Source organism: Daucus carota, chromosome 4, assembly GCF_001625215.2.
Source record: "Daucus carota subsp. sativus chromosome 4, DH1 v3.0, whole genome shotgun sequence".
In the NCBI taxonomy this organism is placed as follows: domain Eukaryota; kingdom Viridiplantae; phylum Streptophyta; class Magnoliopsida; order Apiales; family Apiaceae; genus Daucus; species Daucus carota.
Window position 1 is genome coordinate 33075653 of NC_030384.2, and position 19623 is coordinate 33095275.

Sequence of the window (19623 nt, forward strand, 5' to 3'; positions counted from 1 at the left end):
AGGTGTTTTTTTGTGAGTTTCAGCTTTGGCTAAAAAAAGAGGGTATACGTTACATCGTGTAGTTCATTATAAAAAGAACGTAAACGCTACACGATGAAATATTATAAAATGATATGGGATCTTGTCATATTGTTGCTTGAAATTGTGATATGGGGCAACACTTCCAAAAAAACCTCGTGTTTGAAAAATTGAGGTAATTTGACAGATTTTACATGAAATTAAAACCGTTTGGTGAATCATGTTTAAAATTCTTCAAATTTCTTCTGGACACCTGAGTTTTCTTGAAAAATATTAAATACTACTCATAATAAAACATTTATACTAGTTTTTGTAATTTTATAATTTTAATAAATTTGATATCTATAATTATTAAAATAAAATAAAATAAATTTCACTCTTAACATTAATACTTTTTGTTCATAGTTATAGAAGCTAGTTATAGAAGCTTTATGGTACCTCATTCATTCAACAATGATCGTCAATGTGTGATACAAAAATTACCAAACCAAAAATAAAAGTAATAATATACATTATTTATATTAAATATAATAATTTGATTATGCTATATACGGATGTTTTTAAAAATATTTATTTATTTTTATGATTCTTATGATGAATAAATATGATTATACATTAATCATATTAAAATTAAAATATCTGTATAGACAAAACATTCAATAACAATATTCAAATATTCTACCTGACACAAAAAAATATTCAAATATTCTGACAACAATAAATATAATAATAATAATTAATATGATTCAAAATTAATATATCTGGATATGATATTGTATTGCTTAGGATGTAGACCAGTATTTGTAATCCAATAAACAGAGACTAATTATGCCAATTCAATACTAGATATGGACCGCAAAATATATTAGCAACAATCAACTATAGGTTTGTTTTGTCCAACAAACCAATATCATATATAGCCACATCACAATGAAATTATAGGTCTGTCTTGTCATGTCCATTTGACACGGAAAATGCAGCCTCGCCCCTCAAGGATATGTGGTTGTATGATAGTTGTATGATTTACAAGAATCTAAGTATCAATAAGAACCATACTTGTTGGAATTTTCATGATTGTAGCCAGATAATGTTTGTTCCATGTTCGATAGCAATGTAACGACTCCCTACATCACTTGCTCAGTGCCAAGATAGAAATGATATATGCAACTAATTGCGCCTTCGACCTGATTTTGTTCGTCTCTTAGGATTGTTTCCAGTAGATTGGCTGGATTGAACCGGAAGGAGGGTTCCACCCCGAATGCCATCCGAGTCTGTCATGCTAGCAAGTGTTCTTTGAGCTTCAATGTACACTTTTAGGTCTCTAATCTGAAACCATGGTTAAAAGTTTGTGTGTATCATGTAGCCACAGATTGATAAAATTGTTGGTACAGGAAAAACATAAAGTTTAGAGTATACCTGTTCTTCAAGATCAAGAATCTTTTCAGCGTTCAGTTTTCGTGTTGAAATTATACTGGAAAACAAAAGCGAGAAGTAAAATGAGCATGAAACAACTTAAAGCAAGAGGCAAACAATAGCCCAACAGGGACATTGGTCTACAGAGCGAGAAGTAAAATGAGCATGAAACAACTTAAAGCAAGAGGCAAACAATAGCCCAACAGGGACATTGGTCTACAGATATTTAGTACGTCACTCTTGAAAGAAGATTGACTATTTTGAACCATGATAGCACTTACTCTAACATAATTATAAAGAAAAACTGATAAGCATGCAGAGAAAAAGTTCTACCTCTCCTCGATATCCATATGTTTTTTCCTCAAATTATCCTGGTCTTTCACAAGTTCTTCATTCATCTAACACCACAAACACTATTTTATAAATAATAGCTACAAAAATCAAAGAAGTTAAAATTCCATTTTTTGAGCTTAAAATCTTGGAGTGAACTTACACTAGCAATAACTTTTGTTTCTTTAACTGCTTCTTCTATTTCATCTTGAAGCTTCCGCATCTCATAATCAGCCATTTCTTTTCTTTTAGATATGGATACCTCTCTTTTAACTTTTGCTTCATTAAGTAGAGTTTCATAGTGCTGAAACAAGACAATTACGAAGTTGAAGAAGAATAAAAGTGAAAGGCTGAGAAAACGTTGCCAGATGGTGCATAGCAGTCATAGCCAATACTAGAAGAGGAACAGGAACTTACTTGTCTTTGGGTCTCCATTTGAGTTGCAAGAAGATGATTATACTCATCAACTATCTATTCAGCACATAAACAAATCAGTCCAACAGTACAAGATAAAGCAATAATACATCTATAAATTGCATTGTTTAGGCAATCAAGTAATCATAATAATATGACTAATGTAACTTAAAACACCAACTGGCATTCTGAATATGATTTTTTTGTTCATAACCTCTCAGGCTGCTGCGTACACTTGAATTGAATGGAATGGGGTTGGAATGGATGAAATTTATATTCTTATCTAGAGAAGAACGGTGAAAATGTTTATAATATTCATTCATTCTTTCATTCCACTCCAAGTTATTTGAACTAAAATTTTAACCCCCATGTTTGAAAGGAGTGCTCCATTCTATCTCTTCATCATTTTCCCTACAATCATGTTTATTCACTCTTAGAGTCTTCTTTCTTCATAAAATTGGTTTATAGTTTTCATTCCATTCCTTCCCCATTCCCTTCCCACCAAGTGAACACACCTCAGAGTTGGCAGCTCCAGAATGTCAATCTCTTTTGCAAAATTATTTTATTAAACAGAACAGCTCAATACTTACACTCATATGAATAGATAATAAGCTTAGAGCCCGTTTGTCTGGGTTTGAATCAGTAGCTGAGTTAAAAAATTGTGTGGTTTAAATCACTGGCTGAGTTGAAAAATGTTTGTTCGTGTCATAAGTTAAAACATGACTTAAGATTAAAATACAGCTTAAAGTCAGCGGTAAGTACTTTTTTTAACAACTTTATTATATTATTTTATTTTAAATTTTATTTGAAAAAACTTATTATAATCATTCAAATGTACAGCCTAAACATTTTATTTTTGCTTTTACATATTTAATGACTATAAGTTACCCATAACAATAAAATTACCCAAACATATACATATAGTTCATTTCAAAAAAAAAAAAACTTATAGTCCTTTCTTGTCGCAATTTCTGAATATTCCTCGCAATTTCTGACTAGATGCTGAAAATTTCTTGGCGATCTAAGCAGCTTTTTGCATCATTCTTGTCGCACCTATGTTAACTTAAAATACAAGAAATTGACGAGTTAATATTAGCATATGAGTAGAAGTTTAAAAAAAATTACCGCATCAACTTTGCTGCTAAAAAGTGCACCACCAATTTCTGAATATTCCTCGTTAGAAACACAAGTAGCACATCCTCCATCTTCTGATGTATTGTTATAACTTCTCATGACCGGCTTGCTACCAATTTTTGATTGATTTAACCGGTGAACATATTTGTCACCAACATAATCCCAAATCTGCTGCTTCTCTAATTCAAGTGAATACCCATGTTGCGTATCATTCCAATGCATAATAGCATGTCCTTTCTCATACCTGCACACAGAAAAATAATTCGCTTAGTCACTCAACAAACTGACGACATAACATCCAAAATAAAATTGCGAAGTTAGAAGACCAATTATTCAGGCATTCAATGTTCTTACTACACTTCTATTACCGGGAAAACATATTGTTTACCTTCCACATCCAACAAAACCACATATGAGACAAACACAGGGGATTTCTAGTGTTCCACACACTGCACATGTTGGTTTCTCTTCCTCATGCTGACAAAGTCGACAAACCTATTAACATATGGGAATATTAGTCAATATTTATATCTCTATTTGGATTATGGCATAACAATGCAACCACAATACACAAGTATCGTGCTCAAGAAGTAAACCCAGAGGAAACAGAGTAATATACTGATAAGAAGTTTAAAATAAAAAAATAAATTGTTGTTTATCTCTGACTGTTCAGCATCATCCACTCTGATGAAGCACAATAACACCCTACATATTCTCAACGGCAGAAGCCCATAAAGTACATAGCATATAAGTATCAGAATATTTAACATATCCTTTTCTTTTCTTTCTAAAATTGGTCATTTGCAAATCCACAGAAATTTTATAACTTACACGCTCGTGCCACTACTGAGACTTAAAGGTAGAACCAAAAGATGTAAATTGTAGTTTGTAGACAAAATATAGACTTCCAGAAAATCTTGGCACAACTGTTCTCTTTAACGTCTAAACCTCCAAAAGCTTGAAGGTCAATTTTGCATCAATATGAAGTGTGGAGTCTAAAAATTCAAGGAATTTGGAATCTAACAAAACAACCAGGATGCTAAACAAAAAATACAGAAAAAACAAAAATATGTGACCCTGAACGATCAATCAAAGAGCTGAAAATTAAACATCCAATATGAGCAACGTGTCTGCTAAGGACCAATTTGTCTCGGGCACACCCGTGCTAAGGTCAACTATAGCATATAATTGACACACCCTCCATGATACTGAACCCCTCAAACTCTTAAGAGAAGAAGAAAATCCACATAGGCTAGAATGCTAGAGTTGATCAAGCAATCCACTAACTAATACTGTAATACATAATATATATTAGAAAAGGAAGATGAAGCCAATAAGTAGGGTGGGGAGCATAGCCAGTACATTGCAAACTTCAAATACGCTGTCTTTTAATGCTGTTTTACGCTATGGTGCCTTCAGTATCCAAACATATCATTATCCTACTTTTCACACTGTCTTTTTCTTTCATTAATTCACAAATTAATAAACTATTAATATACTCCCTCCATCCCAAGTTAGATGAGCCTTTTGGGAAATTTTTTTATCCCAAAATAGTTGAGCTTCTCCCTTTTCAATGCATATTTATCAATTATATTCCATCCTTACCCTCTCTTATTTGTCATTCAAATGTACCACTAGCTAATATACAATAAGAAGTCAACACAAAGAATATGGGTAAAGATGGAAAAAGAAACAACAATTTAATACTCCTTAATATGTGTGAAATGAGCAAAAATCTCATCTAAATTGGGATGGAGGGAGTAGAAAAACTAAGGAATGTTCATTCTTCAACATATGCCAAGGGAGATTCCTAATAGTCTGGGATCAACAAAAAACTGACTAGAGGTTAAGACCGCACACATCTCATTGTGTCTGATAGATTTGGTTTGGTAAGAAGCAGAACAGCAGTAATGAATGTTTAGTTGTACAACTTGTACACAGAATAAAAGATGCACCAAGTAATTACTTAGTAGTTTGCTTTACCATTAACATTTAATTATACATAAGTATAAGAAAAGAGAAAGAACGAAATGTGAATTTGAAGATAAAAAGAATTGAAGTAACCTGGCAAGACATGTAGGTCCATTTGGAAACACAAGAGCAGCGAAAAGAGTGATCACAAAGTGTGGTCTGGATTGCACTTGTGTCTTGGTCCAATCTCTCTATAAACACGAAAACATCAATAGCACAGACCATCAAAACTTCCAACATAAGATTCCATTTAGCAAAAAAAAAAAACCATAAGATTCCTTAAAGGTAGATAGAGAAAAGAAAAAACACGGCATCAACTGAGCATAATAATCAAGATTCAAGGGCTCGGTAGAGGAAATACAATACCTAGACAAATAGGACAAGTTGGCAATTCAGCGAAACCCGGAGGAGGTTCACTCGCAATCTCAGCGAACTCAGTATACTCTACTGCTTGCATAAAATAGATGTGACAAATTTCCCCCTAAAAATTAAAACCACATGATCAAAATCGCATAACAAAAACACACGACTCAAAAACTCATTTCCAGTACCTCTGATTGTCGAAATCGCTTTCCATTATAACAACAATAAAAGCCATCAGAACTCAGCTGATCAACAAGCCTAATCACCACACTATACCGATCCTCCATCCCATCATTCCTACACATAAACAATACAAACAACACTAAAACATTTAACAGACATGATAATATCACATACATAAAAAATAAAAAAAAAGAAAGATGGGCACCTGAGAAAGATGAGTTGGGAGAAGTAATTAACATGGTGATCACAAAAGCTCAAGAAATCATCAAAAGACAGATAATTAGGAACAGCAGCCACGAAAAGAAGAGTGCTTCGGACAGAGGGGTTGGAAAGCGTGTAGGTGGGGCCCACGGAGGAAGAAGAAGAGGAAGACAGGGATTGAAGATTACGAAAGAGATGGGCCACGCCTCTGAGTTCGTTGATGGGGTTGTAATGAAGAGATGAAGAGTTAGGAGTCGTGTAAAAGGGCTGGGGGTTGTCGACTGTGTGAATCTTCAGACAGAACATCTTCCTCGGATTTGTGTTTTCTGTTTAGGCACTTTGTGTTGTGTTCTGTACCGGAGGCAAAGAGACGCTTCTTGTTGTTGGTCTGTGCTGATTGACCTTGAGGTCTGTTGGTTTAGATCATCTTGATCGATACTACCTGTATTTATTTTGTAAGTTCACACGTGATGATTATCAGTTTAATAAAGAGTAAAGTGCACTTTGTGTACTCCTATTTTACTCAAGACACCATTTGCAATACCGTAGTTCCAAATCAAGCACTTGCAATATCAATCTTTGTCTTTTATTACATTTTGGTGTATTCCGTTAATTTGGGTTAACTCCGTTAATAATTTAAGGAGTAAAGTGCACTTTGTGTACTCGCACTTTACTCAAAAACATCACTTGCAATACTCTAGTTGAAAATTTACAGTGAAATGCGAGTACACAAAATGCACTTTAAGTAAAATGCGAGTACACAAAGTGCACTTTACTCCTTAAATTACTAACGGAGTTAACCCAAATTAACGGAATACAACAAAGTGTGATGAAATACAAAAATTGATATTGCAAATGCTCGATTTGAAACTACAGTATTACAAATGTTGTCTTGAGTAAAGTTGAAGTACACAAAGTGCACTTTACTCTTTAATAAATGATATTATAAATTATATTTTGATGTTTCTATTTTGTTTGGAGGTTTTATTTTATTTTATTTTTTGCCTCAGAAATCTGCTCCAGTTCACCGTTCGAATTACTGCACAAGTATACCCTGAATTTTAAGATTCAGCAAATTTTTATATTTCAAATCCTAAATTTTAGCTTATTAATATTAGTTATTTTATGTAAAAAAAATAAGAATTTATAATTCTTTTTTATTTCATTATAGGTTATTAATAATTTTTAGATTTCCAAAGCTTGATTGTGGAAGAGAATTTAACATTTGTATGAATTCAGGCTAACAAAACGACCAGGTTATTCAGCACATATAAAATCTTGCATTATTTTGGTCGACATTCAGCTTACTTTTAGCAGAAGTGTTTGATTTATTTTTTTTGTTGTCAAAAGTGTTTGATTATAGTAGCGAAATAAATATGAATCAATGTACATTACAATTAAATTAAAAGAATTTTCACTGTGATATTCATACAATCAAAACCTTAATTAATCTAATTTAAGACAGTATGTACAACAGTTCTGGGTGCCAAAACATACACCTAAACCTGAGTAACAAGAATGCGGGAACCTAAATTATATTTACGTTACAAAAACACTTTGTGATGGTAGATGAGAAAGAATGACCTATATATACCAATGGGTTTAATCAAAAATGGGTTGTGAATCCATGCATAAGTGCACTAGTTTTCTTTGATATTCGCCATAATATTCTCCAACTGCAATAACATCTTCATTATCAGGATTCAACTCTGGCAAGTTGAGCAGTGTTTCCTTATTTGGCTCGCCTGATTCCTCATCTGAATCCAAGCTGGATACAAATTCGGCATGGATTTCACGGCAAGCAAGTATAAACATGGCAGCTGTTTCAGGCTGCTGTGCTCCACGAAGTGCAGCCAACGCCTCTTGCAAAGCACCAGCAGCCACGTACAAGACTAGAGCCCTGCGATGGACGATAATGAAATTCTGGAGGTTGACAATAATACACACTAGAAGAGTAAAGCAGAATAAGAGCCTACCCCCAGATATTATGTTCAACGTGGCGGACATGTTCTGCCCACCTTTGCAATACCCTGCAGCACACCAATTACAAAATTGGAGTTCCAACATAAGTCACGATAAAAAAAGCGAAAACAGAATTAGCTGCAATATACCCCAGAGCTGAAAACAAACATGTTCTAGAAAAGCACAAGAAATCTATTCAAGTTTCTCATCTTATGATAAGCATAAATTCTAATCACCACTATAGATATTCCCAGTACCATTCTTATCCTACTATGTGTGCCCTAACTGATGATTACATTGACCAGAGAGAGTAGAAGATCATGTCAATTAGCTTCTGCGTGTAAGGAAAATAAGCTTCCATATTATAATATAAACTGAAGTGAAGCATCTAACCTTGCATAATCAGAACCCTTTAAATGTGTTGCTGCTAAGGTTGCAGCATCTGTCCAGTATCCGGCATCTTGTAGCTAATGACAAAAAAGATAAGAAGCTAAGATGAACCAATCATAAAGCAAAATGTTGACCAATAAAACGGTAATACAATGTTTGATCCTGAGGGAGATGGAGTAAATGAACTAGCACACAATTAGTTAAAGTCAGAAATATCCAATTACACAAATTTGGACATTAACACCCATCCATTGATGCAATAGATTCCCATTTATACTTCTCAAGTTACCAACAAAAAGAACATGTATGTCTAGTGTCTACACAGTATGATCCCTACAGACTACAGTCACCAATATCCAAATCTAAATTAAACTCTCTTAAACATTTACTGCAGAGACTTATTTGCATCATTTCTGACCACTGCGTCGCAAGATATAAGGACAACAGGGTCCATGTCTAAAAGACGCTAAGAAAGTAAACTCAAAATTTTATTCAAGTAACATCTACAAGTACAATGGTGAAAATGACAGTTCAATCATTCACAGAGACAACCACTATCAGGGATCATGTGATTGATCCTGTGAGTAAAGAACTGACTCGAGTAAAGAGATATCACCTGTGAACAGGCTTCTTGGTATCTACCAACAGCGCATAACAGATGTGTGCCTGACAATGACCTGTCACTCCTGACCATGTTTGCTGCAACAACCTTTCCAAGAAGACCAATGGGCATGTGAAATTATATAGACATCCTAAAAATACAATCAAAACCACATTAGGTTAAACAAGTTCTCTCAATTACCTTTACTGAAAGTTCAAGAAGGGATTTTGATACAGCAGATGATAGAGCAACAGCACGCAATGCATTTGCATAGAAGTAAGAGCTCTCTGGAGGGGTTGAAAGAAGTAAACTAACAGCAGCTTCTAAATTTCCAGTGGAAACAAGCCTGTTCATGAAGGAGATATAATCATATATGTATTCAGGCAAAAGCAAAAGCAAAAACTTTCCACGGGTTCAAATCCTATTTTAGTGAGAATCTTTGGAATATGTAGACCCAACATATAAAGCACACAATTAAACATGATACCATAAGATATGTAGCAACTAGCAACTGTTAGTTAGCCACTGGTTGTGGTCAATTCAGCAAAAAAAATCAGTTAAATAGTCATTAACTTAATTGCTGAATTCTAGAGCGATAGAGAGAGATGGTCTGGGCTAAAAGGTTCACAACAGACAATGAATATGAACCATCCCTATATGTGTGTGCTTGTGTGGTGTGTATGACAAGTGACTATATAAATATGTCTCAGATCTTTCCCATCACTTTGGTGCAGTTTCAGTAATTAACAAGTTAAAGGGTACCAGTTGCATCTGGACAGAAGTATTAAAAGTACAACTAAATTTAAGTCCAATCACTGCACTACTGCTGTAGTGCTGTAACTAATCTGAGTAATGATATCCTGAGAGTCTATAAAGAGTAAATTGTGCAACACTTATTTACATTATAACAAGTTACTGTAATCTCTTTCACCAATTCAATTTTCTCTCTATATATAATGGAAAAACCCTGCTATCTTCCAAAATTCTGTCCCTATCTTTCTCTGCGGCAGTCCAATTTCGCTCAATTCTTTTAAATCCACTTTCTAAACTCTAACTTCTCAATAGAGTCAAATTACCAGCCAAAATATAGGTAACGACTAGCAACGCATCATGTTCTCGTTTATGATTTCATGCATATACCATAAACATCATCAGCAGTAGCAAGTAGTCCCAGCATTTTCGTAACAAATTTCATTACATTTCAATTATTTACACCGAATGACAATTCATACAGAAACTAATAGAAGGAAAATAAGATGGAGGAACTCACTCGTGTACTCTGTTTTGAATATCCTCTTCCCCCTCCAATTTTTCATGCCAGTTAATACGCTCATTAGCACTTTCCCACAACTCTCCTTGGTCAAAAGCCATCAACCTATGCTGACCAAAGTTCTGCCAATAATGTAACAGATCAGGGTACTTCATTATTATAGTAATAGTTAAAATTATGCCACCAATACAACAGGTAGTCATGAACACAATATTTTATCATATTGCGAAGCAAATCATTATATATTGCAATTTTTAAGAAATGTTATATTGTCTGGGAGTTAATTACATTTTGTAACCCCTAGGTTTGCTCCAAACGCAGTTTAGTACCTGAACTTTAAAGCGTGGCAATATGCACCCTACAATTAACATTCCCGTGCAAGTTGTAACCCCTAGTCACTATTCCATCCGAATCTGCCATTAACTTTAACTGTTTGAGAGGTAACAGTGTGTATATTAGTTTCTAACAGCTACTTTACCCCCTGTAACCCCTCAAAGTTTATTTATTATATTTTGAAATTATTTCTGAACACACACAATGATGTAAAAAAAATTAAAATAATTTTTAAAATATGTATCTAGATTTAGAATATGAAATTATTAGTTTTTTACATAAACAATGTAACTTATTTTAAAATTTTAAAATAAATACATATTTTAAAAATTATTTTAATTTTTTTTACATCGTTGTGTGTGTTCAGAAATAATTTCAAAATATAATACATAAACTTTGAGGGGTCACGGGGGTAAAGTAGCTGTTAGAAACTAATATACACACTGTTACCTCTCAAACAGTTAAAGTTAACGGCAGATTTGGACGGAATAGTGACTAGGGGTTACAACTTGCACGGGAATGTTAAGTGTAGGGTGCATATTGCCACGTTTTAAAGTTCAGGTACTAAACTGCGTTTGGAGCAAATCTAGGGGTTACAAAGTGTAATTAACTCTATTGTCTGGTTACAGATAATCTGACAGTAATATTATAAAAAGAAATTACAAAAATCAGGCGTACTCATTAAATGATGAAAACAATACAAGGAGACAAGGAGATAATAAGCTCATAGAAATAAGTTCTAATTATTTAATATTTTCATTGTGAAAATATGATATTGTAACAGCTGCTATCTATTGGTAAATGTAATACTAGAAAAAAAATGACCAAAAACAGTGTGCATAAGTGGGCAAATCGTTAACCTATATTTTAAAGTGAACATGGCTCTTGACAAGATTAATGATGCAATTGATCATCTTGCAGTCCACATCCCAAGTTGAACAGTAATTTCTGCTAATAAATAAGTTTTTTAAAGTATATAATTCTGAGAAAATTCAGAAAGCTTTACTCACTGATACATTCTTTTTTCCACGCACTGACTTTCCCTTTGATGTTATTCTAAGTAGCATAGATGCATCCTCATCTTCAGAAGTTGAAGCTGATATTGGGGCTTTCTGAAGTGACTTGCTAACAATCTTATTCAGTAAGTGGTTAAGTGCACCAGGCAACTCTAACCAGAAAAGTGCTTCTGCAGATTCCCCAAAAATTGCTGCTGCAAAGGCAAATCTCGCAGCTGAACCTTTGTTGACAACATTAGCATATATGCTTACCCTCTCATCATCAAGTATGCATCCTTCAGAATCCAAAGGTAACATGTGAGAAAATGACAGACTAGAGACACTGAATTCATTTCACTTGCGACATAAACTAACCACCAGATAAAAGAGACCTACCTTCCTTTCTGTAAGGCTCTAAAATTTTAAGGAGCAATTCTGGCACAACAGAGTCACCGACAGGTGGTGAATTAATCATATAACTACGAAGATCTCCTGTTGATGATCCACTTTGAAGAATTTTATAATGCCCCTTATCCATAATGGTTGATGTATTAAACCACGAATGCTTGACACCCAACTGCAGTATCATCCGCAATGCCTTTTTCCGATATACACAAATGGCCAATTAGGTAACTAGCAAGTTTTTAGATTTAACTAATATTAACATCCAATCAGCTAGAAAAAAGATTAGACAATACCATAAGTTCTGACGAGGGGATTCTGATAAAACTTTTCCACGAAATATTCAACTCAAAAAGATTTTTGCTTTGGCATAAGTACTTTGTCATTTTAGAAGATTTGAGAACCTAAATACTGGTCGTATACAGAAATGCCGAATACCAGCAGAGATGGAATTACTGCTATTCTTATTTGTAATTGGGATTAAATGGCATTTCATCACCCAGGTGACATCGGACATCCAACTTGCAAGTGGATCATCAAACTCAAAAACTTTCAAAAGCATGACACAACTAACCTCGCAATCTATTAACTGAACTATAAAAAATTTCACGTCCGTTAAAGTAGAGGTTGACTTTAACGGGAGTCCTTTAAATATTATTATATCAGCTCCACCTCACTCGGCATTCAATCCAATTAAAAAAGAGCCATTTAATCCATTTAAAAAAGAGCCAAGTTACATATTCAACATTTTCTGCAAAACAGTTCATCTTAAAGCATAAAAGAACCTACTACCACATATGGTGGGCCTACTAAAATACACATTGTTTGTTATTGAGTCAGCAACAATCTTATTATCCAACTTGGTGCCAAGTCTTTTGTGATGTTTTTTTTGATATATAATCAAAACTGAAATAACGTCTACAAATTTTATGGTGAGCTGAACATTGAAGTTCTGACCCTAAGCTTATGCCGATAAAAAGATAAGAAAATTAGAATATATATTATACCAGTGCATGTGGTGTAGGCAGTAGAATAGGTGAACATAATGCCACTGGCCGAAATCTCTCTTTCAGTGATCTTGGTTGAGTTGTATGTCCAATTTTTTTGTCACTCCTGCATTAAAAGACAAGCAGTCTTACTCAATGATAAACAATCATGACCATTTCCCAGAAACTGAATGCAACAAGCGTTTCCTTCTCCACAATTATTTCCACAGAAAATGTGGTTATCTCGTATTCATGACTTGACTAAACATCTATAGAAGTAAATATTATTGCTCAGATGTTGCCTCCACATACATGGTAACCTCTATTAGACGAAAACTGCTATCAGCTCCTGCAACACATAACACCAATGGATCATTCTTATTAGCTCTCAAAGGCAACCAATCAAGTTCCAAGACGAGGGTTCCAGGGCATTGAGGTTGTAGAAGGGAATTGGCTAATGGATCTTGCGAGTCCTGCAGATCAGAGAACTTCATACATTTTAGAACTTAATATGCATGTTTCTTGGAGAATTCTTTGTATTAATACTAAACCTTTCCACCATGTATGAAATATAAAACCAGACTTATAAGTTGTCTTGATCGAAATTCAGGTGTCACAAATTACACTGCCCATAGTTGCTAGAATGTGGAAGAAATGACAACCTGGACAAGGACATCAGGTTTTGGTATGTCATATTAAACTAGGCTACCTAACCGTATATGCATAAAGCAGCAGATTGATATGTGTCCCATGTTTTTAATACAAGATATGATTACACTCTTAATACCTGCACTTTGCAAACTGATCAAGTAAAAGCCAAAAGCTAAAAAGTATATGTTAAAAGTGAAATTATCAATATCATTAATGCACAATAGACACACAATTACACTGAATGAACCAACCACTTCATTGTTCTCACTTACAAGATCAAATACAGAAAATGTGTTGTCGTAGAATAGCACGGCAATGCGCCCACGGCTACGATCTCCGGGAACGACAGGTGAAAACTTGATTCTCCGGATCCCGTCCCTGTGAGTATTGAAAGAGGAAGACTGCCCAGTCGTCACATCCCACCAGCGTATGTTCCCCGACCTGTCTCCCATGACCTAATAAATGAGCGAGTTACCCCTGCCTAAATAAAAAGTTTGCTACAAACAAGCAAACTAACACCAAAATTTCCATACAGCATTTAGTAACAACTGATACATACTACATGAGGCAAACGGTAAGCCATTGCTGTGACCAGTCCATCAGATAAAGCAAATGAAGAAGTAGGCCATTTTGGTCTGCATACAAGTAACAAATAAATAAAAGAAATATATGGATTTAAATACTAACATTCTGCCAAGTGTACCTGAAGTCTCGGATCCTTCGGCCATGAACCTCAAAAACTCCAAGTGCTCCATTTAACAATGCAAATGCAAAACTTTCGGAGGAGTCATCTTCAGTCTCATCAGGACCTACTCCTTCTACATTTAAGAGTGAATGTTGTGGGTCAATAAAATGTGTCAATATGAACGATAATAAAAAAATTAAGATGACTCACTTGATTCTGAAGAGGATGCATTTGCAGTTACAGCTGTATGATCTGATTGCTTAGATTGTCCCATCTGACCTGGTCTTGGAACAGTAGGAAGTGTCCATTCTAATACCGTGAACGGAAGAGCTAAAGATCTTAACTGCATGAGGATATATAAATCGAGTTAAAGTTTCCTCTGATAATCATGTTGCTGCATGAGTACAAAATGGCAAGGTTATGTGTATTTTTTACAATTTAATAACATAAAATAACATTGCAATGTGTATAAATGTGATCATTAAAAGGAATGAAAACAAATTTGTAGCATAATGTGACGTATTACCATAACCGGAGTTTTGGTCATTGCCCACACCTCAACAGGTGCATCACGAAACAATATTAAAAGATATCTGCAATTCAATGACACAAAATTGGTCTCGTGTTACAAGTTGAACATGAAGCTCTTGGTGATTGGGAGCAAAACAACTAATTACGGAACCCAAATTGAATAGATAGTTGATTTTCTCTACCCTAACAATAGCATACATCCTTTACACTAGAATAGATCTGTGGAGAGATTAGAACCAAAACACTAACAAGGAAAAACGTAATGAATGTATAACAGAGCCCTTTTGCTAGTAAAAATATCTCTTTGTAGACATGATCCACCTCTTATACTAGTCATCTTCTTAGAACCTGCCATGTTTATTATGAATGACAGAATACAGATACACACAAAGGGAAATATGCTCCAGTAACTTCAATACATTGATAGTTTATGTGCGCAGGGTGCTGAAAATTCTATAAAGTGTGCACCGGTAGAGCTTAAAAAGTTGAACATTGATGGTTAAAAGTTAACCTTCCAGAAGCTGAAGCCCTTAAAGCTCTTATAGGTGCACGTTCTGGCTTTTGTAAAACCCGGAATGTTCGATTAAGCCCACTTCTTAAGCATGTCACTACAAGTTTATTAATATAGCCTCCAATCTTTTCACTTCCCTGAATACAAGAAGTAATATTTGCATTTTATTATGATACGCAAACACATATACATGGCAAGTGACTCCTTAAAAGTATGTCCCCGTTTAGAATATAAATATAAGAAGGAATAAGCAGCTTGTATTAACGTAAATGTAAAAAAATGCACCTGAGAATAGGAAAAAGAGACAAGTTTAGAATTGCCAAGCCATCTTAATCCCCTAATGACATTGTTATGAACGGAAAAACTTGCAGCAACAGCATTAGCAGCAACATCAACAATATCAATTGTACCACTTTGGGATCCCAAAGCAACTAGTGCAACCGCGACAGCCGGATAGTTTCCACCGCCTTCACACATAAAGGTCCAACCATTATAGTCAATTGATCTGTCAAAGTTTAGGCTACAAAACCATAGAACCAAGTAAACACATGATTATCCTGTGAAGAAAAATCACTCACGTGCCAAAGTGGATGTCAAAGAAGGGGTTGGTACAGCCAGCATTGTTACAGTTGAAGAAAGAAGATGAAGTTGTCCGACGAGACTGATCTGCACAGAGTGAAACTTAATATTACATCTATTTGAATACCAAAAGACTAACAAGGCCATTATCTTACAGGTTTATGTTAGATTTGACTATGCAAAGAAAACACAACATCCTTCACTGTCAGTTTAAAAAAGCACCCCTGATGTGGTAACACAACTTTGACAAGCGGTTCAGTACACCTGAAGCAAATTGAATCCATAAAGCGTCTAAAAAATGTCTAAGACATGTGCTTCAGCCTGCCCAAGGTGACCTGAACTCCTGAAGTGTGCGCATTGGTTTTAAAAGGAATTACATTCCCATTTTCTTTGTGCATTTTCTGAATTTATATTTGTAATTTTCAACTATATTGTTCCAAATTATGCATTACATCAAAATCGTATTATACTGCTTTCATGGTATCCAATTGTGTGAATAATAATTAATAAAATCTAACTTTGCACACTGTAAAATAGATTAATAAGAATATAGAATACCATTAATAATATTAGTTGTCATAGAATTTAAGCTATAACATAACATTTCATCTGAAGTTGAACTTGTGTTTTTTTGTGAATACGCTTAATGTTTGGTTTATCATAAAATAAGTTACTTGCATCTTTAAGTACTTTATATAAACCTTAAGTGAAATAGTACATAGTTTAGCTTTAAGCTTTATTTATTTGTTTGGGCAATTCTACTCTTTAATTAACTGTTTGGTAAATTCTGATTTGAGATAGAGTTTCAATTGAAGAAACAAAATATAATTATGTAATAAAAAAAATGCCTTACAGGGAAGTGTATTTAGGGTTATGCAGCTCAAATGAGCTTGTAAAAAAATGAGGGACAGAAAAACACCTCAAAGATACTTTTTACTATTAGCAGGACGGTGTCCACTTTCAGCCCGGCCAAACATGCTCTACGCCTTAAATTTAATGTTTACTTGCAATATTTTTAGTGGGCTCATTCTTTGAAGCCAAATTTTACAGGTTATAGAATTTATGAGAGCTTGTGAACAGGATAAAGTAATAAGCAAAGACATGAACAGAAGTACACCTAACGAACACCAATAACATGACTGGGCTAGTGTTCCCTTCCTGTTCAAATAATTAGCCTACTGTCACCTGAAGTGGAGACACAAGATAAAATACAATAAAACATAGTAAAGACTAAACTTGATATTATTAAACCAACCTTAAACAACATATCTTCACCGTTGGTAGTGGTGTTTGACAGACGTCTGGTAGTGATTGTAATATCTTCAAGCGGTTTAATAGAATCCAACCCAGGGTCACTGGCATTGCTATCTACCGTTGACATATTCTCTAAATTAGAGCTTGACTTACTTTCACCTTTTGGAGCTTCACCTAATCCTTCAGCAGTCAGGAGCCAGTTCCAAATTTTTCCATCATCAGAAATGGATATTATATGTGTCTTAGAAATGATATGAGAAACATCATAGAAGTCAAAAGGATTATCAAAATCCACCTCAGGTGAGGTATAAGATTGATTAGAACAGTATTTGCTAACATTTTGTAGGGTAGACTCAGATAATGAGATGGAAACTGCAAGTACTGATGGAGGGGGGACATATGTTCCAATTGAGGGCATCAATTCTTCCATCATACACATAGTGTAAACCTGCTCGCCTCTGTAATAATATGCCAAGAAATAACCCCCTTAACTTCAGCAAGTTAAAATGTATTCACTTGCCAAAGACAGCATAGCAACTTGTTTATGAAAATAAATACTACAGTATACAAGTCATAATTGTCCTGATGGTCATTATGTGAATTGTAAAAATACATAGCAAAGGATTATATGGATTATAGACAACTCATATTCGATTTTTCTTTCATCGGATTACAATTTACAGGACACGTCAATGTAGAAGTAATCATTAAAAATGTGAGGAACGCCATAAACAAGTAGGTGTCTCTAATTCCGTTGGTCCGACAGGAGTCTAAGATACCACTACACTTATTCTTGACAGAATTATTCTAAGGCTTTCAAGAATGTCAGATATTCACTATATCTACGCAACAGAATTAGTATAAACAAAAAATTAAGCAATCAAAAGTTAAATGTGGAAGTGCTTACTCTTTCCGCCGCCAGGTACTGATTTTTCCATCAATATGAGCACAATGCAACAACTCCATGCTGTAATCCGGCAACACATCCAAAAACTTTGCAACACCCCTAGGCAGGCTTGCACTAAACAATGCAGTCCCGTATCTTAAATCAAACACAACCAATTCCCTTGGAAAAGTCAAAAACAAAATGTGCCTCCAATGTGGCGAAAAAGCACATTTAGCAAAATAAGTCGGATAAAGCGCAAGTGCAGGCGATGTGGCATTCGAATTCGTTCCGTTTGCATTATCCCTCTCCAACCTCTGCAATTCCGAAGTATCGGTGCCAACTTGTAGCTCCTTGAGAGTGACGTCATCTTCTGAATTATCATTCAACACCTTAACAGATAATAGAAAACCTTTAAGTCCTAATGCAATAACCTGTCTCGAATCGAAAGGATCGCGGCGAATGCACGAGAAGAGCTCGGGAGCGGCGTCGTATTTGAAGAAACACCTGCCAGTGGAAGTATTGTAGAGAGAGAGCAGAGAAGGTCCGGAGAGAGCAGCAATCACGTATGAATCGGGTCGGGTCAGGATCCAGCAGAGGTCCTGGACTCCGAGCTTAGAATCCGAAGTATCTAGAAAGAGAAGAGGTGATTTGGCGCGGAGATCGAGGAGAGCAATGCGACCTTGCCGGTCACCGGCGGCGAGAAGTAAGTGAGAGGCGGCGGTGGAGGGATCGTAAGAGAGCAAGTCACGGCGGAGCTGGTGTGGGGACCACCGCACCGAGGTGACGAAGGGGGAGAGAGATGAGTTCGATGGCGGAGGGAGGGGAATGACGGTGATGAGCTGCATAGAGCGAGTGTCGACGACGACTACACTGCTGCCGGCGGCGTAGGAGAGTAGACCGGTGGGACTTAGATCGGATGAACCGCCGTTGTTACGGGAGGGTGGGCCCGGGAGCATCATGTCCCATGACTCGCTGGGTGATCGCTCAATTGACATGCTTCAATAGGGAGAGATGGGGGAGAGAGAGAGAGAGAGATTTGGTAGTAGGGAATCGAGGGAGTAAATGTGAAAAATGTGGTGGGAGGTGGTCGACGAAGACGGAGACAGAGTGGAGCGACGATCTAGCGTCTGTTTTCCGACAATGGTGTGCTTATTCCGGGTAATGGATAATGGGGAGATGGGTCACACTTGTTTCAACATTGAGCCCATCTAGTGTCCTGTTATAGAAAGCCCATTGACAAATACCAAACCCAACATGGAAACCAGGAGCAAACTCCTATTCTGCAATAATTACTTGCCAGTGGCCACTTGTTTGTTCGTGAGATATTTTTTTCACAAAATTTTTATACTCCCTCCGTTTCAAAACAGATGTCCACTTTCGAAAAATCACACGAAATGTGGTTGTTCACATATTAATTGCATTAAATGATCATAACATGTGGTGTGAGATTGATCTAGAAAATATAAATAAGAGATGTGTGGAGTAAAATTGACTTTGGAAATATTATTTTGCATTGAAAGTTGAAGTGGACAAGTAATTTGAAACATAATTTTTTTTCCA

General features: G+C 35.5%; 2 protein-coding genes across 3 annotated transcripts; both read right to left on the reverse strand.

Moving 5' to 3' along the window:
* Nucleotides 1–861: 861 nt before the first annotated feature.
* Nucleotides 862–6523, reverse strand: LOC108219168 (BRAP2 RING ZnF UBP domain-containing protein 1). 2 transcript variants are annotated; one of them, XM_017392466.2, is made up of 11 exons: nt 6032–6523; nt 5832–5940; nt 5647–5761; nt 5374–5471; nt 3698–3804; nt 3301–3553; nt 2179–2232; nt 1925–2065; nt 1765–1829; nt 1435–1489; nt 862–1344 (listed from the first exon to the last, which is right to left on the reverse strand). In XM_017392466.2, the coding sequence occupies exons 1-11, from the start codon at nt 6331–6333 to the stop codon at nt 1186–1188; spliced, it is 1458 nt and encodes a 485-aa protein (XP_017247955.1). In that variant the 5' UTR covers nt 6334–6523; the 3' UTR covers nt 862–1185. The 2 variants fall into 2 exon arrangements, 1 of the variants encoding a protein (XP_017247955.1); XR_010291262.1 differs by lacking the exon at nt 862–1344 and having other exon boundaries at nt 1765–1844.
* Nucleotides 6524–7404: 881 nt separating this feature from the next.
* Nucleotides 7405–19223, reverse strand: LOC108218815 (uncharacterized). Its single transcript, XM_017391935.2, has 20 exons — nt 18085–19223; nt 17179–17635; nt 15923–16010; nt 15630–15811; nt 15345–15481; nt 14829–14895; nt 14513–14645; nt 14321–14435; nt 14177–14252; nt 13890–14072; nt 13279–13439; nt 12988–13093; nt 11975–12176; nt 11594–11874; nt 10251–10372; nt 9182–9326; nt 8996–9088; nt 8383–8456; nt 8004–8057; nt 7405–7927 (listed from the first exon to the last, which is right to left on the reverse strand). The coding sequence occupies exons 1-20, from the start codon at nt 19056–19058 to the stop codon at nt 7630–7632; spliced, it is 3948 nt and encodes a 1315-aa protein (XP_017247424.1). The 5' UTR covers nt 19059–19223; the 3' UTR covers nt 7405–7629.
* Nucleotides 19224–19623: the final 400 nt, after the last annotated feature.